Genomic DNA, 25,439 nt, shown 5'->3' with positions numbered 1-25,439 from the left:
GACAGTGGTCTCTGAACCATACCTTGAGAAATATTATCTAGATATTCAGAAACCAAAATCATCCTATAGTCAAACAAGTTTTCAAAGTGCTACATACCAAGTCTTTCCCCCTCTTTCTTGAAATCTGCAAGTATCATATTAAAAGTTCTAATGGGTACTAGAATAAAGAAATGGGTGTGACTCTGCTGAACTCAGTTTTCTCAAGCTTATTTGACCATGAAACCTTATCTTTTAGCACATCTGGAGGAGCAAGGGTTCCTAGGAACACCATTTGGGAAATGCTGCTCTGGGGGTGTGCATAGCCCCATGCTTCATCTGCTGGTCTTCTACTGCTAACACCTCAATTCATAACATTCCCAAGGAAACCTTTTGTGAAATGTAGACAGATTCTCCTTTTCTTTTCTTTTCTTTAACCTTTCTTTCTCGCTCTGCCCTTTCTCTTTCTTCCATCTGTGAGCAAGCCATAATAACCTGTTAGCGCCTATTCATAGTAAATATACCTTAGTGTTGGCTAGAGATATACCTTTATAAAAGAACCCACCTGCCAGTGCAGAAGACAAAAGAGATGCAAGTTCGATCCTGGCTCAGGAAGATCCTCTGGACGAGGAAACGGCAACCCGCTCCAGCATTCTTGCCTGGAGAATCCCATGAACAGAGGAGCCTGACACACTACAGTTCATGGGGTTGCAAATAGTCAGACACAACTGAAGCAACTTGGCACACAGCTTTATCATAAAAAAAAAAAAAATCCCAAAACTTTGAGTGAAATTATGGAAACTGAAGATGCAAGGCCTCTATCCTACCAGAGTGCTTTCTACCTCACAAAGGCACTTCCATTACCTCATGTGACTTCTGCAGCAACTGACGTTGTGAGTAAATTCCCATTTTATAAAAGATGAAAGTGAGACCCAGACAAAGTGAGCAACTTGCCCAAACCTAGATTGGAAACCAAACCCCTCAGACTCCTGCCATAGGGCCCCTGGGGCACACTGGGCTCCGAAGAGACTGTTAACTAGCAACAGCACCTCCTATAGGTCAAAAACTCCAATAACAACTCCAATAAAGGGCTCTGCCCACAAGTCTTTAGACATTCTGTAATGTCTCCACCGGATCATAAAGAGTCAGACACGACTGAGCGACTTCACTTCACTTCAGTGTCTCCTCCAGGTGGTCCACCGCGCAGGGTGAGCCCTGAGAGTTCTGTCTTTTTTTTTTTTTTTGTCATCCAAGTGCCTGACTTAAGCTTGGACTGCAGAAGCACCCACTTCAAAGACCACTATGCAGGATAAACACACTGCAAACACACACAACTAGACGAAGGACCTGGGCTGCCTCCCCGCACTGTGGCACCTTTGTTTTAGAGATCCTGGGTGATTTCAGTAATTGACTATTTGGGCCACTTGATTTTTTTTTCTTTTCCTGCACTTTAAATTCACCAGGAAAGACTGATCCCTCAAAATCCTAGGCCCTCACCATGGACCCCAATAAAAGCAGAACCCTAAGCTCACTCTCTCTTGAGCTGTTTTCTCTCTCTCCCACAACCTCACTACGCAGCCCCAGGTAGGTAGTGTAATTGCCAGGCCTTGTAAGAAATAAACCTTTATTTTTTTCAAAGTTTCCAAATAGTTATTGCTAAAGAGTGTCTTAAGATAAGAATCAGAAAAGCCAGTCCAACCAAAACATTGGTTATTGATAGGTTGAGACCAGCACAGAACACGGAGCCAGCCTCATTGGCCTCCTTATCCTTCTCTCATCAAACCTAATTTTCTTCACTTGCCAAAATAAGTAATTGTTTCATTCCTTTTTTTTTTCCTTTTTAAATTGCAATACTACAATACCTTTGTTTTCTACTTCGGTCATTAAAAGTGCACTGCAATCTGTATTATAGAATGAACAGGCTTTTCTGGGCTAACCTGAGAACCTAACTCCTTTGTATACCAATGGAATCAGATCTCAACCCATTTCCCATTTCCTCCGTAGAAACTAACACAAGGCCTATTGGGAAGTGGATTCAACTGCGCTTTAGGAACTGCCTAAAACCCCTTCCAGGGGCGCCCCTCATCCCCTTGCCGGACCACCAGCCCAGTAGACCAGGTTGGGGGAGACAGTCCCCAGCTCACCAGGCAATCTCTTCAAAAGGGTTCCAGGGGCTTCTAACATGGAACTGGGGCTGAGAACAGCGGCTGAGATGAAAACAGTTTCTCAGTTACCTGTTTTGCGCGGCAACACTGCCTGTGCAACCACCAAGCGATGCCGGATGGCGAGTCGTACCCCACAGGCTGACTCTCCAGATGAATTTACCCGGGAAGGAAGAAACGTGGGACCCGCAGAACTTCCCTCGCTGTAGGAGAGGAAAGGAGTTTTGAGGCTAGAGGTTCCCGGTAGGACCACACTGCCATCTGCTGGCCTGGCCGGGAACAGCGCGCCCCTGAGCCGGGCCGCGGGCTCCAAACGTATTGATTGATCTGCACTCTTTATTGACAGAAACCTCCCGATCCTCTCCGCTGCCCCGGTGAAGGGCTTAAGGGTATGACTTGGAAATATTTTTAGCGGAAGACTTTCTCCTGTAAATGGCTACTTTTCGCTGAGAGCATTTCATTATTTATACTTGCTTTTCCACTCCCACGCTGTAGCCCCTCCCGGGACACTCCAACCCGACCACAGCTTCCCTTTCCTCATACAACACACCTGGTCTTTTCCTTCAGGGCATCCCTTTGATCATAATACCTTGGGTCATTTTTTTTTCTTCTTTCTTTCTCCCTAGCTCCTTCAGCGTTTTCTGGCTTTAGTGATCCTTGAATCCCCGAGAATTCCAAGTTAAAAAGCATATTTTTTTTTTTTAGTCACATGGCTTGTGGAATCAACCAAGGATTGAACCCAGGTCCTCAGCAGTGAAGCGCAGAGCCCTAACCACTGGACCGCCAGGGAATTCCCCAAAGCAGAACTCTGGACATCATGTGACCAATGTCAATGTTGGGACCCTCTTCCCAGAAGCAGCTACTGTCAAGAACAACCAGTTTTAAACTCTGCCATGAAAGGAGCCCTCCCCTCATTTACCACCCATCCCCCTTAAGTCCTGTTAACCCTTCCTTCTATTAACATTACTGATCTGTGCTCTGCTGTTTCCCACCATTTCCGCCTCTGGCCAAGGAAATCAGTGCCTGCCTGCCTAGTCGCTTCAGTAGTGTCTGACTCGTTGCGACTCCATGGACTATAACCCACCAGGCTCCTCTGTCTACGGGGATTCTCCAGGCAAGAACACTGGAGTGGGTTGCCATGTCCTTTTCCAGGGGATCTTCTCAACCCAGGGATCGGACCTGCGTCTCTTTTATCTCCTGAATTGCAGGTGGATTCTTTACCACTGAGCCCCCCAGGAAGCCCTTCAGTACAGTTCAGTCGCTCAGTCGTGTCCGACTTTTTGCAACCCCATGAATTGCAGCACGCCAGGCCTTCCTGTCCATCACCAACTCCCGGAGTTCACTCAAGCCCATACCCATTGCCTATTGCAATAACCTTTCACTGTCTGTGAATCTCTACTTCCTTCCATGCCTCCTTCCATTCTCCAACTTCCCCAAATTTCCCCAACGTCCCCATCTTACTTCCATGCCTTTCTATTCTCTATGCTGTCACCAGACCGGTGTTCCCAAAATATAAGTCTCACTTCAAGTGTCAGTCCAAGGTTTAAACACCCTCAGTGTTCTCCACTGCCCCTCCCAAACTTTTTCATCTTAGCTGTGGTTCTCAGCCCCAGTTGTATGTCAGAAGCCCCTGAAGCTTTAGAAAGCACAGCTTCACAGGACTCAGCTGAGACCCATAGAAGCAGCATCTCTGTGGGTGAAGTAGGGTCTGGTTACGTGACAGCTCCAGCTGATTCTGATCATCAGTGACAACTGGGACTATGGTGCCAGCTGAGACCACCGTGCTCACATGGCTGAGTTCCTGCCTGTCTCTCCAGCATGGCTCCCCACCAAGAAACCATCTTCCTCCCTGAAACACACCACACTCCATCCATTCTCATTTTTGCCGTCAGGTAACCTCATCCCAAGGTGCCCTGCCTGCCCCCAGCCTTTCGCCTGTCCCTGGCGAATCCAGATTTGTTCTTCCAGACGTGATGCTGATACCACAGCGGCAACACTTTCTGGGGCACCCCGCTCTGCTCACAGCTCTCTCCCCATCGCAGTGCCCACTGGGCGCCCCCACAGCTGTCTCCACCACACTGCGGGCAGGGGCTGTGTTCTGCTTATCACTCAGGGCTTGGCTAGCATCTCCCATGGAACAGGAAACCGCTCAGGAGACTTTATCAACTGTTTGTGATACTCTGTCCTCACTTTTACCCTAGTGCCTGGCTATGCCACATGTCCCTTCTATGACAGCTTTTGTTTCTTGCTGTTCTTCAGTCGCTCAGTCGTGTCCAACTCTTTGTGACCCCATGGACTGCAGCATGCCAGGCTCCCTGTCCTGCACTATCTCTCCCTGAGTTTGCTCAAAATCATGTCCCCTGAGTCGATGATGCCATCCAACCATTCATCCTCTGTCACCCCCTTCTCCTGCTTTCCATTTTGCACAGCATCAGGATCTTTTCCAATGAGTCAGCTCTTCGCATCAAGTGGCCAGAGTATTACAGTTTCAGCTTCAGCATCGGTCCTTCCAATGAATATTCAGGGTTGGTTTCCTTTAGGATTATTTTATTTGGTTTGTCCTAACCAGTAGGAATTGTCCCTGAAGCTTCGAAATGCTGATGGCTCATAATCTGACTCTAAGAAAAGTGTCTGACCCTTGGAAATGCAGGTCTACCCAGAAATCTATTCTGGGGCCTATATTCAGCTGCCAGAGCAGGAGCTCCCGGAGTTGGTTACGTTAAAATGAGGTTAGGCACAGAAGTTTAGGTCTGGAATGTCCTCCTCCTTCAGGCAAACATCCTTTGAAAATGAGCTCCCTGCCCCTACCCCCAACCGACTTCCTTCTCTGCCCCAGTGGAATCCTTGAGGAGTCAATTGAGGTTTTCTCTGCCCTGTCCTTTCAGGGCAGCAAGAACCCTACAGGTGAAAGAATGCAAAAAACCACTCCAGTTTCCCACAAGTTCTCTGGCTACCATGTCAGACGCCTCCTGAGCAAACAGCCCATCAGCGAGTGGCCCCCTTCGCCAGAGCCACTAAGACAGCAGTCACCTGTGCATCAGCAGCCCCAGCCCAGACCTGCAGAGTCAGAAGGGCTGGGGCACAGCAGTCCTCTTCCCTAGGCACATCTGAGAAGCCTGATTCAATTTGGGAAGACCGCCCACCAGGCACTCCACCCCCCACTCTGAATCATCCCGGGGTTTGATCCACTTTTCAAAGGTGGCTTTCCTTTTCTAAAAAGGCTGCGCCCACTGGGGTGCTCACAGGGCTCCTGCGTCAGCAAAGTGGAGACTTTACCTGCAAACAGGAGATGAGAGGCCTCGGGACTGAGAGGCTGCACAAAAGGACCTGTAAAACTGACAAGGAAATTAGCTCCTGCTCTGGCCCTAAGGAAGCTGGATCAAGACTAAAGACATCTAGACGGTTTCTACAAATATCTGCTCCTCAGAGAGGCTTACGGAGTCCCTCAGGACTGCCACCAATCTCCACCTCCATCCCTTGATCCTACTATAATTTTCTCTCATGGCACTTATCACTTCTGGAAATTGTATGGATATCTGTTGTCTATTAATTATCAGCCTCCACCGATAGAATATCAGCACAAGGACAGGAATCTTGGGCTTGGCTCACTTCTAGAGCAGTAGGATTGGAGTAGACCAGCATGTAACAGGGCTTAATCAGTATTTGCTGAATGAATGAAGGCATGAATGCATACGGCACACACAGGGCATGTATGTACATGTATATACAGCAGGGCAAGAACTGGCTCACCCAGCTCTGAGAGCTCACCTCACACTGCCTGGTGAGCAGGCAGAGCCTTAACGTCTCCTTGAATCAATGAACAAGGTGCAAGCTTGTTTTTAAACTACCAGCCCCAACACCTACACAGTACTTCATCCAGACTGCCCTTTATCAGACTGAGCAGTTGCCAGGGCATTGCTCAATGCGTGTATAAAAGGAGCCAAGGGGATGCTGAACATTTTAAAGGTTGACAAACACTATTCCAAAAGTATGGCTTGGCATTTGGCCAGAGGTTAAAACCTGGAGAACCCGAGGTAATAAAGGACTCCCAATCCTGAAGGAGGATTGCAGCCTGTAAGAGCATCTGTCTTCTTCCTCACTCACTCACTTCTGGTTCCAAATACCATTATTTACCATCACAACAGTAAGAGGTCATGGCCAACCAAATTCCATTATAACGCTCATATTGTACCTTTGCTTGCACTTAGGTTAAATTTAGAATTCAAGTGCACTTATGTGGGGAAAATAACACACAGCAGATTTTTTTAAATCAGTGGTTTATTTTATTTTATTTTTTTCTTGAATAGGCATTTGACTTTTTTCAATGGTTACTGACTTTGCTACAGAAAAACCTTCCAGAGAGATAGGAAAACAAGACAAAAGGATCTGACCTTGCCAAGTGTCCATTCAGACAATAAGCATCTGGTACTGAGCACTTTCAGAAAACCCAGGGGTCCAACAGAATAGGCGGTAGGGGAGAGGAAGGAAGGCGATTGTTATGAAGGAGTGACAAAGAAAAGTCTTTGGGAGGACCCAATTACCAAGAGAGTCAAACTATTCAAGGTTGAAATAAGTGTGAATTTATACATATGCGGATCTACAAAAGTGGTTATGCAGATGAATGGCAGGGGGCACTTCAAAATAGCAGTAATGTGGAAGCTGGGGTTTCCAGCATGCCGGATACCAGTCAGAACTTAGCAAAATTCAACTCTCTGTCTCTTCTAGTTCCCTTGAATAACATCAGCAATTTTTTAAAAGGGGGAAGATTTATGCCTTTTTCCCCCCAAATCCAGTGGTAATGGAAGGTAAGTTTCAGGCTTATATCAGCCCCTTGTCATCAAAGAGAAACCCCTCTTTGGTGCTTCTTTTTAGACAGAAGATTGTATTAGTAGAACTATGTGTATATACATATACATACACACACACACACCAATTTTGAGATTTCCAATTAGTGAAGTACCAGATGATTCTTCACTTTTTTTTCCCCTAACCCCATATATTTGTTACTGAAGATAGAACAGAAAACCTTGCAGCTTCAGTGCTGTCTCTCCCATACACACCATGCAGCTACTTTTGTATGGATTTTCAGGCCCCCAGTATACGTGGGCAAAAGGTAGGTGACAGGGAAGTAAGCTGCATGACTCAGAGCTTGGTGACATGCTTTGTCCTGCAGGTTATCCAGCCATCTCAGAAGCCAGGAGCTATGAGCATTCTTCAAACTTCCATTAGCCAGTCACCACTACCCACCCCACCCCACGCTTACACGGATGGCCCCAACCCTGGGCTGGTCTCCTCTTGTGCCGTATGTAGACAAATGGGCCGTCAGAACGTTCTCGAATTTTCTCCCAGCATTCGCTTCTTTCTGCCCAGGACATGCTCCCCGCTGTAGCCGTGAGGTCGGATCTTCAACTCCACAAAAGGAATGGAGAATTCATGTCCCTTCCACGGCTCCCAGTTCACCCCCTATGTTAAAGAAATAAATAAGCCAAGAAATAAACAAGGCAACATCAAGAAGAGGCGCTTGGGAGAGTGGAGTGGGTTACGGCACCAAAGAGTGCCGTATGGCTTCTCTACGGGGAAACCACGCCCTCTCTACTTTGTTCTTTAGTCACTCAGTCGGGTCCAGGGCTTTCACAACCCCATTGACTGCAGTCCACCCGGCTCCTCTCTCCACAGGATTTCCCAGGCAAGGATACTGGAGTGGGTTGCCATCTCCTTCTCCAGAGGATCTTCCCGACCCAAAGATCGAACCCAAGCCTCCTGCATTGGCAAGTGGGTTCTTTACCACTGTGCCACCTGTGAAGCCCATGCCTCTCTGCACAAGGGACAGAAAAGGAGACTGGGATACTTATAAAGAAGTGAGAGAGGAATCTGGGAGTGTCTGCCCTCTGCTGGGCAGCTGAGGTTAGACAGGCTGAGGACTGGGAAGCCCCCTGAGGTTGGAGGATGGGGGTGTAAGCCCAGGAGGCAGGTGAAGCCAGAGCAGCTGCAAAGACAACACGGGGTCAACCTGGCCAGCAGTGATTAAATTCAGAGTGATTTGCTTCACTCTTTTCCTTTACAAAAAATTAAAGACAAAAATAAACATATTAATTGGCCAATTGTGTAAAATCATTTTCAATTTACAGTGTACGGATATTAGCTCTGGGGTAACGAATAGCCTGCTGAAAACTAAATTTCACGTTATGACTTTTGACTGGTGAGCACAATAATATTTAATTCACTTAATAACCTTGCAACCTGGCCAATAAAGAGCCCAAGTGACCGATTTTATGTATTTTAATTTGTGAGGTAAATAATAAACAAGAAGCTAAATGCTGTGCAGACTGTGAAAAGCACATTAACCAGATGAATGTCTTTTATTAGCAAATATGGGGATGGTTTAGGGCACGCTGGCTGCTCATTTCAAATATCTGATCTCTGATCACAGCTTCCCTGAGTCAGTCCACATGCAGCCTCCAGGATTCATGGGCCCACCCTCCTTGGACCCCCTAAGTGCAAACTTCTTCTTCCCTTTGAGAAATCACATAAAGATGAGGAGTCCCTACTGCATGGTTAGGACCAACGGAATCAGAATGTACCTGGACTTTAGATGTATTAATATTTATAGTCATATTGGTATAAGGTGAGTTCTGGGGAGAGGTGGCTTCCTGAAGGCTAGGATCAAGATCCAGGGTAGGAAATTAGAAACCCAAGGAGGGGAAATTTCAGAAAGTGGGATGGATCAATGATGAGTAGGAACAAAGATGCAATTTTCAAGAAGCTGTGAGGGAGCAAGCAGGAGATGCCTAGTTGCTGGCAAGGAGTCAAGATGATGTTCTCGGGGCATGAGAGTCTGAGAAATCGCTGGTAGGAAAGTTTTCGAGCAAGGGACGGATGAGGAGCCTGTGTTCACACTCCTGAAGTGGAGAAACTGGTTTAGCACAACGCTCTGAGCAGGCTTTGGGTGGCTCTAGGATGAAGTGGTGGAGAAGGCGATGGCACCCCACTCCAATACTCTTGCCTGGAAAATCCCATGGATGGAGGAGCCTGGTAGGCTGCAGTCCATGGGGTCGATAAAAGTCAAACATGACTGAGCGACTTCACTTTGACTTTTCACTTTCACACATTGGAGAAGGAAATGGCAAGCCACTCCAGTGTTCTTGCCTGGAGAATCCCAGGGACGGGGGAGCCTGGTGGGCTGCCGTCTTTGGAGTCGCACAGAGTCGGACATGACTGAAGCGACTTAGCAGCAGCAGGATGAAGTGGATCCAAGGGTGTGTGTGCATGCTAAGTCACTTCAGTCGTTTCCAACTCTAAGTGACCCTATGGGTCTTACCTAAAGCAGAAAACTGTGTTCCCCATGATCAAAGGACAGAGAAAAATAGCTCTGGTTTAACTGGAAGAAGGACTTCCCTGGTGACTCAGATGGTAAAGAATCCACCTGCAATGCAGGAGATCCAGGTTTGACTCCTGGGTCAGGAAGATCCCCTGGAGAAGGGAATGGCTACCCACTCCAGTACTGTTGCATGGAGGATTCCATGGACAGAGGAACCTGGGATTGCAAAGAGTCAGACACAACCGAGTGACTAACACTTAAAATTTACACTTTTAACTGGAAGAACAACTGGATCGAATTCTGATGTGTCTGTTATGGATAAAATGTTTGTGTCCCCTCCCAACCCCCCCAAAATGTATACACTGAAGCCCTAACCACCAATGTGATGGTATTCGCAAGCGGAGCCTTCGGGAGGTAACTAGGGTTAGATGACGTCACCCATGGTAGGATCAGTGCTCTTCCGAGAAGAGGACAGACCAGAGCTCACTCGCGAGCTCGCTCTCTGCTTCTACTGTGTGAGGACGCAGTGAAAAGGCGGCCATCCACAAGCCAGAAAGGCCTCCCACCAGAAACTGAATCTGCTGGGAACGTGGACTTTGCATCCCCCAGAACCCTGAGAAACGAACGCCTGCTGTTTAAGCCACCCAGTCTCTATTATTTTCTTACAGCAGTTCAAGCTGACGAAGAGTGTCCACATGTGAATTTGTAAAGCAGGATGATGTGTGATGCATACCATCTCTGTTAAGCAGTGGGCGGCCTGAGTCCTGCCCTACACCGAAGCACTGGTGGGAATGCAGAGAGTGGGGGGCTGCAGCAGACGGGCAGAGAGGGTGTGCCCGAGGCCACGGAGCCTGGAGAAGGAGACCTACTGCTCTGCCTGCTGGCCTCTGAAGGAGAGGGGCCGAGCACCCGCTGGAGGGTGTCACCCTGGGAACAGGATACGGGTGGAGCGAGTGGTGAAGAACCTGCCTGCCAATGCAGGAGCTGGAAGAGACGCAGGTCTGATCCCTGGGTCGGGAAGATCCCCTGGAGGAGGAAATAGCAACCCACTCCAGTATTCTTGCCTGGAGAATTTCATGGACAGAGGAGCCTGGTGGGCTGCAGTCCCCGGGGGCCGCAAAGCATCAGACACAACTGAGTGACTAACACTTTCACTGGGACAAAAAAGATGCTCGCCTGTCACCTACCTCACTATGCTTGGTCTCCCCATATCTGCCGTTGGGGTTGGCCAAGTGGCAGTTCTTGTACCACCAGCCGCCATGATGCGTCAGGGCACAGTTGCTGAGGGCGATGTCGTTGTCTCGGTCAAAGGTTGTAAACTTCCATCCGTTGTGGTAAGTGAGTGCGTCCCCTGCGGGCAAGCAGAGGGGACAGAGGTGGGTGGGATCCTCCTCTGGCCTGAGAGAGGACCCGGCAGGAAAACCTCCGGGCACAAAATTGCCAGGGGTGCAGTCGGTTATGCCACAAGGAGTCACGCTTTTCTCAAAATCGCCAAGATGAGCACACAATACAAATGAACAGGTTCTCTTTCCTCGCTTGCCACCCAAACTTCAGGCCTGTTTTTCCAGTAGCTTGAATAGCATTTCCACTTAGAGGCTTCACAGTAAAATATCCAAACATCCAAAACCGAACTCCTCGACATTCCTCATAGTACCAGACCGAACTCACACAACTGACCCCTGTCCCCTGCCTCTGTCCCTGCTTCAGTATCCCTGCAGTGGCCCAGACTGGGCACTCCTGAGCCACCTTTGACAATCCTGTTCCCCCACCACCACCAATGATCCAGCCCTTTCTTCTGCAGATCACTCCAATACACCCCTGTCCCCCACGGCTGCCACCCTGGGGTCTTCTCACCTCTCCAGACCTGTGTCAACACAACAGGCCTCCCAGTTCTTCCAAAGCTTAAGAAGTATCCTTTTCCATCATCTCAGATCTACTTCCTCCCACGAGGAGTGAATTACTCCTCCTGGCTTTGCAGGCTCGTACCTTGGCTATACCTTCTGTACAACCTCTTAGCCTGCTGTCCCCAAAGGCATTGAATGTATAGGGTGGACGAGTCCATCGTCCATGCCTCTGCTTACCTGCTTCTCTCTACCCTTCATCAGTCCAAGTCCTCACCATTCCTCGAAGCCCAGCTCAATCCGACTCCTGAGGAAGAGTCTCCTTCTTAATCCTCCCACGTGCCCTCTTAACACACACACCTGAACTTCTAGAGCCCTTCTGGGCACACAGGTACAATTAAGTGCTCATTACAAACTGTCTAGAAACCTGCCTTAATTACTTGACGTGTTTCACTATTTCCCCATCACATTTGTCATTCTTTTACAAGTTTACGTTTTAATTCAGCTCATAAATGGCAATAAGGGCTCGTATAAATCCCAAGCTTAATCAAGTCTGTTCCTATGATAACAATACTTCCATTTAATCTGATTTCCGAGTTACAGATCACCTCCACATGTACCTTCTCATCTGATGCCCCTGACAAGCCTGAGGGGTGAGTCAGGCAGCTCTTAGTCCCATGAGGAAGGAAACTCACAGAGTTTGTTCTAGGAACTTGCCACAGTCTCTCAGTCCACTGGCAGCAGAGCCAGGACTCAAAGCTCCAACCTGAGACCCCAACCCAGGGTTCTTTATGGGCCAACAATGCATCTGCAGTTTCCTTATTTCAATAGCAGGCTTTGGTTATGCCAACAAGAATGAGCTCTCTCTGACCATCTACAGCAATGGTTCTCAAAGTTCAGTCCCCGGGCAAGCAGCATCTGTATCACCTGGGAACTTGTCAGAAATTCATGTTCTCAGGCCCACCCCAGTCCTACAGAACCAGAAACTCCAGAGTGGTACCCTGCAGTCTGTGCTTTGACAAGCCCTTCAGAGGCCAGCTGAAGCTTGAGAACTTTTGTCCTGCAACCTCATTCATTCATTCAGGAAACATCGGGTACACCTGGCATGGCCCAGCCTCTGGGAATGCAAACAGTGGCTGGTCCTTGCTCTTAGTTGCGGGTGGCTGGGGTAGATACATAAAGCGTTGACAAAACGGTGTAAAGGGAAGGTCCCAGTTTGTCTTTCTCATTTGGGAGCTCAGACGGTGGCCCTTTCACGTCCACCGTGTTGTTTAGTCGCTAAGTCATGTCCAACTCTTTTGCAACCCCATGGACAATATATAGCCTGCCAGGCTCCTCTGTCCATGGTATTCTCCAGGCAAGAGTATTGGAATGGGTTGCCGTTTCCTTCCCCAGGGGATCCTCCCAACCCAGGGATTGAACCCATGTCTCTTGCACTGGTAGACGGATTCCAGCAGGCCACCCGGGTAGCCCTCGTGTCCACCTATGTTATTGTTTAGTCACTCAGTCTCGTCCACCACTTTGTGACCACACAGACTGCAGCACATCAGGCTTCCTGTCCTTCACCATCTCCCAGAGCTTGCTCAAACTCATGCCCATTGAGTCGGTGATGCCCTCCAACCAGTTCACCCTGTTGTCCCCTCGTCCTCCTCCCTTCAATCTTTCCCAGCATCAGGGTCTTTTCTGAGACACAGCAAAACTTCTTCCCCCATTAATTTTCTCCAATGAAAGAAGAGCAAACTGTCACTTCATTCACAGACATTTCTTTATCTCCTTAGATTTTCTGCAGATAGTTCCCTACAGTTCAAAATATTGCACAATGGCTCCCTTAGTAACACTTTTAATGAGCACAGTTTACCTAACTTGCAAGTAAGTTCCAAGAGCTGTTTTCTAAGCACCTGTGCAGAGGCTGCTTCTTAAAGATCTCCTCATGGCTATCTAACCTTGAGCGCTGGGATAAAGAAAGGTGAAGCAGGTTGTGGCCTGAGTGTGAGAGTACCCCCCTACCCCCAATCCATGGTGGATTATCTACCTTCTAATGTTCCAAGTGTAGATAGTGAGTGCTCTCATAAATCAAAAACTAACTTTTCTTTGGTCATCAGGCCCTGGCCAAGACAGTGTTCTGATGTATTAAGCTTATCTCCCCAAGGAAAATAAAGCAGAAAAGTCAATGGTGGTTAGACTCTCTCCCTCTCTGGGAGTTTTAGGAGAAAACACTGATGAGAGATAAGTGCCCCACTTCTAGTGTGACGGCCTCGGGTGGGAGGAGTCAGTGGCAAGCCCGTGAGAGGTCTGAACCCAAGCCCAGGTGGGGCTGCTGAGACGGTCAGCACCCATCTCATCAAAATATCTCTTGGTGGGGGCAGTGGCCAGGGGAGTCTCTACTGGGTCCAGTGGTTAAGAATCCGCCTGCCATTGCAAGGGACACAGGTCCGATCCATGGTCCAGAAAGCCCCCACATGCTGCAGGGCAACTAAGCCCGTGTGCCACAACTACTGAGCCCATGATCCAGAACCCATGCTCCGCAACTACTGAAGCCCCAGAGCCCGTGCTCCACAACGAGAGGAGCCACCGCAATGAGAAGCCTGTGTACCATAACTAAAGGGTAGCCCCCACTCGCTGCAACTAGAGAAAGCCCATGCACACACAGCAATGAAGACCCAGCACAGCCAAAAATAAGTAGATAAAAATAAAGAATATTAAATATGTATATATATTTATGAATCACTCTGGGACCAACTCTTCTCCTCTCGTACTTCCTGAGATAGGAAAGATGAGCCAGGCAGCTAAGCCGTCTCAGGCCAGAAGAAGCTTAGCATCACATCCCCTGTTAATGACACAGGATCACGCGTCTGGACCTGGAACATCTTCCACTCTGAAACCAAGAATGGACTGATGAAAGTGTGATTTGTGTCACCTCCAGCTTTCCCTTTTGTTCATGTGTTCAACGATGTTTTCCTTCTTTAAGTGCCAGTACTTAAAAAATTCACTTCAAAGCTAGGAAGGCACTGGCATTTGGGGTGGAACAACTGTTCACTGTGGGTATTTGGCAACCCTGGCCCCAGCCCACTGAATGCTGGTTGAGTTCCTCCTCACATTTCTAAGTGTCTCTAGGGGGTGAACCATCCCTTGAGCAGCTCTAAGCCTCTGAAATCAGCTGTAAGTGGCTAGTTAGCCCACAGAAATCCTTCTGCACCACCCTGAATGTCTGCCTATTTAATCTGCCAAAATAGTCTCCAAATTAATGAACAGCGGCATCCTGAAGGTAGAGCTCATAGAATGTCCTACCTGTCTCACTCCAAGAATCATAACCCAGCATTACCTTACCATTACAATTGACCCAGCATTACCTTGCTGGAGTTTCCTTCAAGGAGGAATAATGTGCTGGATTTTTTTAAATTAATTTTTATTGGGGTATAGCTGCTTTACAATGTTGTTTTAGTTTCAACTGTACAGCAAAGTGAATCAGCAACACATATGCTTTAGTCATGTCCGAATCTTTGAGACGCTGTGGACTGCAGCCTGCCAGGCTCCTCTATCCATGGGATTCTCCAGGTAAGAATACTGGAGTGGGTTGCCATGTCCTTCTCCAGGGCATCTTCCTGACCCAGGGATCGAACCCGTGTCTCTTATGTCTCCTTCATTGGCAGGCGGGCTCTTTACCACTAGCACCTCCTGGGAAGCCCTGTTTAGCACAATAGCTGCTTTACAAGGTTGTGTTAATTTCTCCTGTACAGCAAAGTGAATCAGCTACACATACATGTGTATCTGAGTAGGGTTCTCTGAGCTATACAGTAGGTTCTCCTTAGTTATCTATTTTATACATGGCATCAACAGTGTGAATATGTCAGTTCCAATCTCCCAATTCAGCCCACCCCTCCCTCCTGCTTTGGTGTCCATATATCTGTTCTGTATATCTGTGTCTCTGACTCTGTTTTGCAGCTTCTTGATTTGACTTCAGTAGAAAGTAAAAGTTGAGGGTCCACCTGGATAGTCTGAGTAGGGAAACAGTCTAAAACCCCACTTATCCACCAGAGCTGTACATCTCTAGTTCCAAAAAGAGTGACAACAGGGTTAAAAGCTGGGGTTAGCTGGCCCATGCCTGGAGATATCAAAATGTTCACTTTCTATCTGAATGCCATGTCCTCTAAACAGTACCTCATCATCTAGGACATTAGCAGCCAGAAGCTTGCTAAATTTCAAAATCCTCCTTGGGGACCAATCAGCACATATAAGGAAAGCTCAAACTCCACTAACCCCACCACTGTAATTCAGAATTTAAGAGTAAGAATGATAGGACACAGGGGAAGATTAGATTGCTGCCTAAATGCTGCATGAATTCTGAGTCTCCCAAGGCTTCCTATTAAAAAATACATCCTCCACTGACCAGCACTTGTTGGCCTGCACAACCTTAGAATGGGAATTAGCCCCTAATCGCAGTTAAAATGCAAATACAGTCCCTGGGAGGAGAATCACAGTAATTCACAAAGATGTTGACTCCTTTTCACTCATTTTCCCATTAGCATCAGGTCATTTACTGGATTAGGATAGACCTCAGAGAAGGGACATTTGAATACTAGAGGGAGGGGACTAGGTAGCCTGGGAGGGCAGGCCTGAGTGAGGTCCCCAGCAGAAGGCCCATGAGGGCAGTGGGTTCAGGGAGGGATGTGGGCACAAGTGCCAAAAGGAACCAGCCCAACCCCATATCTCATCTGCGGAAGGTGCCCTGAGTGGAGTCTCTGAAGACTGGGCTGTTTCAGCCTGAGAAAGGAAGGCTGACTGATCACTGTGGTCAAGACTGAACAGGATATTGGGAAGAAAAGGGATGGCCAGATATTTGACCATGTGGGCTGAGATAGAACAGGAGGAGGCCCGAGGGGTCTGATGAAATAAAGCTCATATTTTCTGGCAAGATACGGGGCCCATTTGGGCCTCGTCCTTCCCCTTTAGTGTGTACCACGCATCTGTGTCAACCAGACCTCTTTAGGACATGATGCTCCCTCTTAATATCCTCAAGGAGCCACCATGAAGCATGACCTGTGATCCAATACTTTGTATGCCGTGTAGATCTGGACTTTGTAAACTGTCAGTGATACATCATTTGGTGCACTTATAACCCTCTATCTCAAAAACTTACCTAACTGTGCTCTGACCTCTAACCGGAGAGACAGTCCTCTGAGTTTTCTGAAAGACTGCCCCCCGGTTTATAATCCTCAGGTTGGCTGGAATAAACCTTCCATGTCTTTCTTGCTTTTCACTGACAGGTCTAAGAGAGACTGCGGTGTGCACACCCCTCCCACCTCTGGCTAGAATGCAATCTGATCAGCTGCAGTTGGCGAAAGAGGGTGAGAGGCAGCGCACTCACTCTTACAAAAGGGCGTCTTGAAATCCCTCTCATTCGATTAATAGCCTTAGACTCAACTAAATGCCCATCTGTATTTCCCAATTGTAATTTAACTGGCTTTTCTCTATGCCTGACTTCCACGTTTTTTATATCAACCCTGAATATTCACTGGAAGGACTGATGCTGAAGCTGAAGCTTTGGCCACCTGATGCAAAAAGCCAACTCATTGGAAAAGACCCTGATGCTGGGAAAGACTGAGGGCAGGAGAAGAAGGGGACGACAGAAGAAGAAGATGAGATGGTTGGATGGCATCATCAACTCAATGGACATGAGTCTGAGCAAACTCTGGGAGATAGTAAAGGACAGGGAAGCCTGGTATGATGCAGTCACTGGGGTCCCAAAGAGTTGGACACGACTGTGCGACTAACACACACACACACACACACACACACACACACACACACACACACTCCTACATAGCCCCAACAAAGTCAAAATCACGCTAAGTCAAACACTAGACTTACTTGCTAGGGTTTAAAGTATAGTATTAAAACAATAACCACACCTTGCCTCTTAAGGAAAATGCTCAGGGTCATAATTCCAGTATTTCATCAGCTGCTTAATTTTGTTCTTTTCCTTTCACGACTTAACACACCACCAACTGGCTTAAATCCAGTGAGACGCTAATTGAGGCTACCGTTCCCCTCCTTTTCAGCTGAACCGTTAATTTCTGCGTTGTAATAGTTGTGTGGAGTTAATGAGACCTAGACTTCTTACTGTGTGAATCAGCACTTTCATTCTTCTGTCTTTATTAATGACAAAGTACCGCAATAAATGTAAATAACACACACACAGACACCACTGTGCGAGGGTGGTAGCCACACTACTGAAGCCTAATAAGAGGTGGGCAGACACAGTGAAATCTCTCGGAATGTGGGTTCATCAACTAATGTACAACAGCCTGAATTCGGGCAGTAGAAGAGGAAGAATTTTACTGGTACAGGATCAGTGTGTAACATACAGAAGTTCTGATTTTATGATGGTCAAAGATTGCTTTGACAATTCTGTTTAACCCCCTACAGGGAGTGAGCCTCAACTGTTCAATGAGGACAATGCACCTTCGTAAAACTATATTCCATCCCCCAGGTCCATGGCAGGGGGCCGACCCATCCTCAAGACATACCAAGCAGGAGACCCCAGCAGGAAGGACACATTTCGTCTTACCTGCCGTGCCTCTGTATTTCCCGACTGTGAGCCTGTACCGCTCCTTGCTGGAGGCCACCTGGAAGGAGTCGTACACGGCATAGGCAGATTCGTTGGCAGTCTGTAAGTCCACTCTCACCTCATAGCGGGTGGGCGTGCCCATGGTGAGGTTGTGTAGCTTGTCAAGTCCTAAGAACAAGGAACAGAATTCTGGTAACCAATCACCCTGTGTGTGTGAGCACCCACCATTTGCATCTGAGACTTTGAGTCCCCCAAAGATGCCTTGGCCTTTTCCTCCTGTGATAATGGGAGGGTCCTCCCTATTCCATCTCTTCTGGCGGGAGGGTGGGGGGACCTGTTTTCTCAACCCATTATGTCTTTGGCACAGTCATGCTTCTGAGTGTGGAAACCATGCCCTCTGGAAGGGAGCAGGGGTAGGGGGGTGGGTAATCATGGGATGACTCCTTCTCTCTCAAGCAGGAGCATTCCTACCTATTATCCACTTATCTCACCAAGTGGGAGAGGAGATCAACCACTGACTCCAAGGTCACTAATGGGATTTTTGAACCAAGCAAACCACAAAACTCATCTACTCTATCAGATGCTTTGAATCCACGTGATGAGTTTCTAATTCTTCATTTCCCAATTGATGCTTCTGGCTATTTCATTCTCCACAAACATCTGCTCCAGAAAAGAGCAGAAGGAAAAGGGAGAAAACAATGCCACAATGACTGGCATTCCTCACAGAATTCCAGGGAACCTGTGTGACCGCCCAGTGAGAGCCCAGAATCCCAATCAATCAATAACTGCTCTCCTCCTGTGGCTTCTGAGAAGTTCAGGCTGCAGGCAGATTGTGTGGGGCTCAAATGCAGCATAAAGCCCACATGTGACAGTCCCACCCTCCCACACACTCAGTGCACACGAGAACCTTCCCAATGACCCTGCCCCACCGACACCCTGGTGGGCAGCTTCCTCAGTGCCCCCGTCACCTGGAGCTCTTCCTGAATGCAGGGAGCTCCCTCAAGCTGCCTGATCAGCTTCTTAGGGAGGAATCTCCCCTCCACACTCCAGCCTTCAGGGATGCTCAAAGATCATACCAAGCCAGAACTCCTTCATGGGGTCCCCGAAGCCTTCCACGTAGGTCCGCCAGCGCTTGAAGAAATCCAGCTGCCCGGTGTTCCGCCTCTGGAAGACCTGAAGAGGGAGACTGGAGTTTCTCTCTGACACACGTTGACAGACGTGGCTGAATGAGAGAGGACAGCGTGGCATGCTGGGGGCTGCCCTGAAGATGGACAGAAGTGGCCAGCAGATGAAACTGACAGAGGTGGTGATGGACTGAAGTGGAGCTGAGAGAGAGGAGGACATCAAGACTGGCTTTGGAGTTCTGGGCTCCCAGTGCTGACGGCCATTCACTCTGCCGATCACTGAGAAAGGGGCTCTGAGAGAGGACAGTTTCCATGGGGCAACATCGCTCATTTGGGCACCTGGTGAGTGTGAGTGGCTTCTGAGGCATCCTGGTGAATGAAGGTGCCATAGGAGCTGCTGAACGTAAGGCCCAGAGCTCTCAGGAGCAGGCCAGGCTGGACTTAGAAGATGAGCACGTGTCTGAGATAGTGCTGGCACTCACCAAGTCTAATTTCGCTCTCCTCTCCTCCAGGACACAAAGAGACTTTTTGTTTTAGCCTTTCTTGCAGTTAAGTTGGAACCATGTGACTTGTTCAGCTACAGGACTAAAAGCAGGAGCACAGGGTGAGGGGTGGGGAGGAATTAGAAGTGCAAAAGCATACATAGGTGTCTTTAGCCTTTGGATGCTTTTTAGATTTACTTCATAGAAAAGAATCAAGTGATTCTGACCAGCACTGCCTTCCTTCCCCAGATAGAGGGATTTTGGAAAAGAAAGCAGCCCATACTCTCACGAAACAGCCCCCACTGTGTCTCCATGTTGTCCCCTCTCACTCACTCTTCCGCTGAAACTGGTTGGCTTTCTGCCCTCATCACTCACTAGCACAGCCTTCGCTCAAGTCACCGGTGCTTCCTCCCCATTGCCCCAGGCCACGGTGCCATGGTGAAGGCCACATGTCAACAGGGCAGAACCATGAGCTGGAATCAGTCTGAATCCCTGAGTCACCACGTAATAGTGACTTTGCACACATGAGAAAAAAACCTTTTATGGGTTAAATCACTAGAATTAGGTGTTAGTTTGCTACTACGGCTTAGCCCATTCCATCCTAACTAACATGGAAAGCCATCAGGACACAGAGAGGGAGATGAAGCCATTGGAAGGATGAGACCAAAACAGGACTGAAAGGAGCAAGTGGCCTAGAATGAAGCCTTGTGGCTCCCAAGATATAAGAGCCACGCACTGCAAGATGAGTTCATGAAGGAGAAAGAGGGGCAGCTGGTGATGTGAAGGACAACTGGGAAAATGGGGAATCAGAAAGGCCACCAGAGAAAACTGTGCCCGACAGTGCCAAGTGCTGGTGAGAAGTCAGGGAGCGTGATGCCCAAACTGCCCACAGACTCTGGTGACACGGAACCACCGGTGACTTGAGCAAAGGCTGTGCTAGTGAGTGATGAGGGCAGAAAGCCAACCAGTTTCAGCTGAAGAGTGAGTGAGAAGGGACAACACAGAGACACAGTGGGGGCTGTTTCATGAGAGTATGGGCTGCTTTCTTTTCAAAAATCCCTCCATCTGGGGAAGGAAGGCAGTGCTGGTCAGAATCACTCGATTCTTTTCTATGAAGTAAATCTAAAAAGCATCCAAAGGCTAAAGACACCTATGTATGCTTTTGCACTTCTAATTCCTCCTGGCCTTGGCAGCCATGCTAGACGCCATCCTAGCTAACCCCACACGTGAGTCCGGAACTCCCTAAGAACGGAGTGGCATCTTCCTCTCTGCCTTCTGTCCTTTGTGCTCCTTCAGAAGCAGAAGCCCCAACACAAATTCCAATCCCCCTCTTTTCCACCATGCTTCACACCACGTGCCTTGAAGTTAACCACTTCATCTGGAATTTGGTGAGGTAGACCTCCTAATACTTGAGCATTCTTGATACATTTTTCTCTGGGAAGAGACAGGGAGGGAGGAGAGAGTGGGTTGCCCACAACAATGCCCAGAGCTCACTGCCAACTCCTGAAGCATCAGTCCCTGTCTGCTGGCCTGGGGGGCACTGAATGAAGGATGGGGGTCCTGGCAGGGGGTTAGTGACTCAGTCATTTCTGTTCCTGAGCATCAGTCGACTTGTTGTCCAACAGGGTTGGAAGCGGGAAGGAGGTGTCTGCCCCTAGAGGTGCTAGGAGGACTCGTGAGACGGTGTGTGAAAGGTAGAGCTGTGAGCAGAATGTAGGGATGCTCACGGTGAACAACTGTACTAACACTCACTAACACTGCTGTTCCCTCTCCCCTCTTCTTACGTGTCCATCTTGTAGAGACATTGCCTTCCTTCCCTGGCTTCCTTGATTTCTTTTTTCACTTACTGATCTATGTAACAAGCGCTCGTTGAGCCCTTTTAAAGGCTGAACCCAGGGCAAGAATATACAATGCCATTTTACAGATGAGAAAGTGTAGAGAAATAGAGTCACACAGCCAACTATTCAGTGGCTGATGCAAAGATAAAACACTGCCTCATCTTTCCCTGAGGAAGTCTGAAAACACCAGCTGTGTGGAGTCTACTGTTTAAAGAGCATGTCTTAAGATTCTGACGCTGTTCATTTCTTATCACAGCACCTGGGACTCCTGGATCATGAACAATGAAATCCTAAGGCATCACCATTTGGTTCCATACACATTGCATCAAATTCTTTTCCCCCTAATGCAGTTAGTTCCCGTGTAAGGTCAGGCTCAAATCTGATCCCACTCTCCTAGGACAGAGGCTTTACAAAGACATTTGGTCTCTATCTCCAATCCATGAACGTAGTGCCAAAGCATTTTTTTGTTTGCTTCTTTGTTTATTTTACTAATACTTCAGTGTGGCTAGGGAAATTGGAAAAAAAAAAAAAAAGGTTCTGATGCTCTTTGCATCACTATTTAGACCCAGCTCTACACTTACTGGCTGTCTCCTTGGGCAAGTCAGTTAACCTTGACTAGCCTCACCTCTCTAAACTATGAGATCAAGATGTTAATAGCTTATTTGTCATTCTCTTAAATCAAGGCTTCAGCATGGTCATGAATCACGATAAATCATAAAGGCCAGAGTCTGGCTCATACAGATATAATAAGTGATTATTATATCTCAGTAAATGTGTTAGCTTGCATTTTATAATGTCAGATTTCAAATGAATTGACCCACGGGGATCATTTGTACATCTTGATCAGGCAGCCTTAATTGACTCACTGAGAATCTAGTCCATTCCCTTCTATGAGGTGAAATACCTCATAATGAACTATTTGGGATAACAGAAACCCCTTGCCAAATAAATCTCAAAGGAGAAAAAAATCTTTGTCTGATTCTAACAACAGAGCTTCATTGTACTCTAGAACTTTCAGTCCTAAATGAGTAAATTAGGAGGAAAAAATGAAAATCTCACTTAGGTGCCTGTGGAAAGAGGCTCTCGTGTAGTTCTTAGGACTTGCAAGATGGGAAACAGAAATGGAAATATTTGAGATGCTTAAGTGTTCCTTAATAGTCCCCATTCCAGCTTCCCACCCGTAGCCTCAGCTACCTCAGGGCAGAGTTCTGGCTAACCCAAGTTAATCAAATTGTGTTCTTGCTGCCTGAGTGGAGAAGGATTTCCTTAAAAGGATTTGAGAAGCTCAGTTTATAAGGGTAACATGCTATGATCATCTTTCAGAGACAGAAGACTTTTGAACACCCCAGAACGTGGAAATCGCCAGTAAAAGATTCGGTGGAGAGGTTTGCAGGACCCCACATATTTTCTGGAGTGTAGTGGCTTCGAGGAGAACCCTACAGATCTCAGTTCATGTAGCATCTTCAGGAACCTGGGCGAGAAAACAAGATTAGGGAGGGGATGGGGCACTGGCATTGGTGGGAACCCAGAGTTATTTCTGAAACTGACCTCTGTGTTCTGGCAAAGGTCACTTGTGTGGGCAAGATGTAAAAGGCAAGCTCCTTGAGTTCAGGGATTTTTGTCTATTTGGTCCACTGCTGGTTCCTAAGTATACAAAACAGTACCTGACACATAGTAGGCACTCAATAAATATTAGTGGAAAAGAATCATGGATACTCCCAGGCAGACAGACTAGCAACAGGTATCTTTCAAAAAATTGTCCTAGACACACACATCTCTTTGCCTGTGTGAGGCTGGCTTTCAAAAGGGCCACATCAACAGGGACTTCCCTGAAGGTCCATTGGTCAAGATACTGCACTTCCAAAGCAAGAAGCATGGGTTCCATCCCTTATTGGGGAACTAAGATCCCATATGCCATGCAGCACACCACCATCCACCCCCGAAAGCAAACAAACAACAAAAAGACCACACTGGACAGTACAGACATCCTGCCAACGGGTAACTACAGGGACAAAGGCAGGGAACTGGCTTCAAGCTTAAAGGGACAGAAGCACAGTGGTGCTGATGAGAAGCAGCAGGTGCAGCCCTATGAGTCTAGTCAGGTGGATGGCCTCCCATGTGACACTCGGTTCCTTTATTTTTACAAATCAACCAGGAATGTCCCCCATCTGATCCATTTCTGCCTTTTGGCCATCAGATGCAGCTTTGTGGATAATAAGTTTTCCTCTTTCCTGCTTATCAGATGGTATCATTTTATCTGCGGCTGCTGCAGTGTCTTTGGTTCCGCAGGCCCCTGAGTAAATGTGTAAATGAACATAGTCTGCGCTCTATGAGATCATGCTTTCTCCTTCCCACAGCAAGTGGTGGAAGCACAGCGGGTAAGCCTGCAGGCTGGTTTGGAGCAGTGAGAGCCTCTCACTGTTCAGGTACAGGGAGAAGGGGGTAAGGAGAGATGGAAAGATCAGATTGAAAGTCTCAAAAGCAGCTCATCATATAATTGGATCAGCAGATGCAATCAAAGAAGGTACCATGCAGTTTAATGGCCCACAGAGAATAAAACCTCCACACAGATGTGAGATGATCAGAACATTGCAAGTTTCCCTCTTTCAGGGTTTAGCCTTTTGTATCAAAGTTCCAAAGGCCCTGCTTCTGTAGGTGGAGCCAGGATGCAGAGCTTGGGCAACAGGCTCCAAAATTCAGAGGACTGAGCCCCCAAAGAGGCCATGTGTTTCCATCTTGGACGACCTGAGATGACCCACTGGGAAAACCAATGACCCAGAAGGCTGGAGTCCTAGAATCTGGTCCCAACTTTGTTATAAACTCATGTGACCGACTCAGTAGACATGAGTTTGAGAAAACTCCAGAGGATGGTGAAGGACAGGGAAGCCTGGCATGCTGCAATCCAGGGGGTCACAAAGAGTCGGACATGACTGATAACTGAATGATATGTGACTTGTTCAGGGTGCTTCTCCTTCTGGGCTTCAATCTACCCATCTATAAAGTATGAGCAATATAATCTCTCTCATTCTATAGCTTATATGTGAAGGTCATGTTTATGAGTGTGCTTTGCAGAGAGTAAAATGTAGGCAACTCATGTAAAGAGGCGATTAGTATTAATAGATGGTGATAAACCCACAAGCCTTCCCAAACATCAGCCTGAATTTAACCAAGCCTGCTCTATCCCAGGAATCAAGTACCTCGGGCTCTGTTCTTACAGTTCTCTATTCTCTGAAAATAGCTGCAAGGCACCAAAACATCTCTCTCCCGTGGATGAAGAAGAAATAGAGCTCCCTGGGCTGAGAAACAAGACAATGCCCAGGGCTCTGTGTGACTCACAGTCCAGCCGCCTCCATCTGTGTCCATGTCACAGTACACCTGCAGGGGCCGGCTGGCATCCCCATGCAGGTAGATGGTGTAGAGGCCACTGGCGACGTTGCTGTTCTGCTGAACTTGACTGCAGTCCGAAGGGTGTGGAAAACGGGCACCAACTGGGAAGCAAGCAGAAGGACAGCGTTGTTGGGAGAAAGGCAAGGGAAGAGGGGAGTGGGGCTAGTCCCATATTTTAAGATCATTTATTTTGTTTAGAAATATAATATTTTGGAACCTCCTACTACTCTGCATCTTCCAACTCTTCACTCACGTCTTATTTTTCTCACTCACCTTGCTCGCATCAAAAACCCCCAAATGTACTAGTTGTGTGTGCTAAATTACTTCAGTGTCCAACTCTTTGCGACCCTATGCATCGCAAGCTGCCAGGCGCCTCTGTCTGTGGGATTCCCCAGGCAAGAATACTGGAGTGGGTTGGCCATGCCCTCCTCCAGTAGGTCTTTCCAACCCAGAGATTGAACCCACGTCTCTTACATCTCCTGCATTGGCAGGGGGGTTCTTTACCACTGGTGCCACCAAATAAGGTCAAGTTCACATCACTTCCTCCTCTGACCAAACCCCCCTTCCCCTCCACCAGACAATACTCCACTCCCTTCCTTCATCTCTTTACCATAGGATGGATTTCTTCTGAATTCATAACCCCACTTCCATTTCCCCTTGTCTAGAGAAATCCAGAGCCCTGTTGCCACTCGCTCTTCGTTGGACACATTTTCTGGCTTGTCCCATGCTTGTCCTGCACTGCA

The 25,439-nt window shown here is 47.8% G+C and overlaps 1 protein-coding gene across 1 annotated transcript in view; it reads right to left on the bottom strand.

Moving 5' to 3' along the window:
* Window positions 6,636-25,439, bottom strand: part of TNN (tenascin N) — a 72,416-nt gene continuing 53,612 nt past the window's right edge. Inside the window, exons 16-20 of the mRNA XM_018060625.1 lie at window positions 24,646-24,797; window positions 18,942-19,038; window positions 17,866-18,033; window positions 10,644-10,807; window positions 6,636-7,601 (exon numbers count right to left, since the gene is read on the bottom strand). Coding sequence (XP_017916114.1) covers window positions 7,461-7,601; window positions 10,644-10,807; window positions 17,866-18,033; window positions 18,942-19,038; window positions 24,646-24,797 — 722 coding nt within the window. The 3' untranslated portion in view covers window positions 6,636-7,460. The remainder of the gene's footprint in view (window positions 7,602-10,643; window positions 10,808-17,865; window positions 18,034-18,941; window positions 19,039-24,645; window positions 24,798-25,439) is intronic.

The sequence above is a fragment of the Capra hircus genome, chromosome 16, assembly GCF_001704415.2.
Source record: "Capra hircus breed San Clemente chromosome 16, ASM170441v1, whole genome shotgun sequence".
NCBI classification, from domain to species: Eukaryota; Metazoa; Chordata; class Mammalia; order Artiodactyla; family Bovidae; genus Capra; species Capra hircus.
This window is presented reverse-complemented; position numbering and strand designations above follow the sequence as displayed.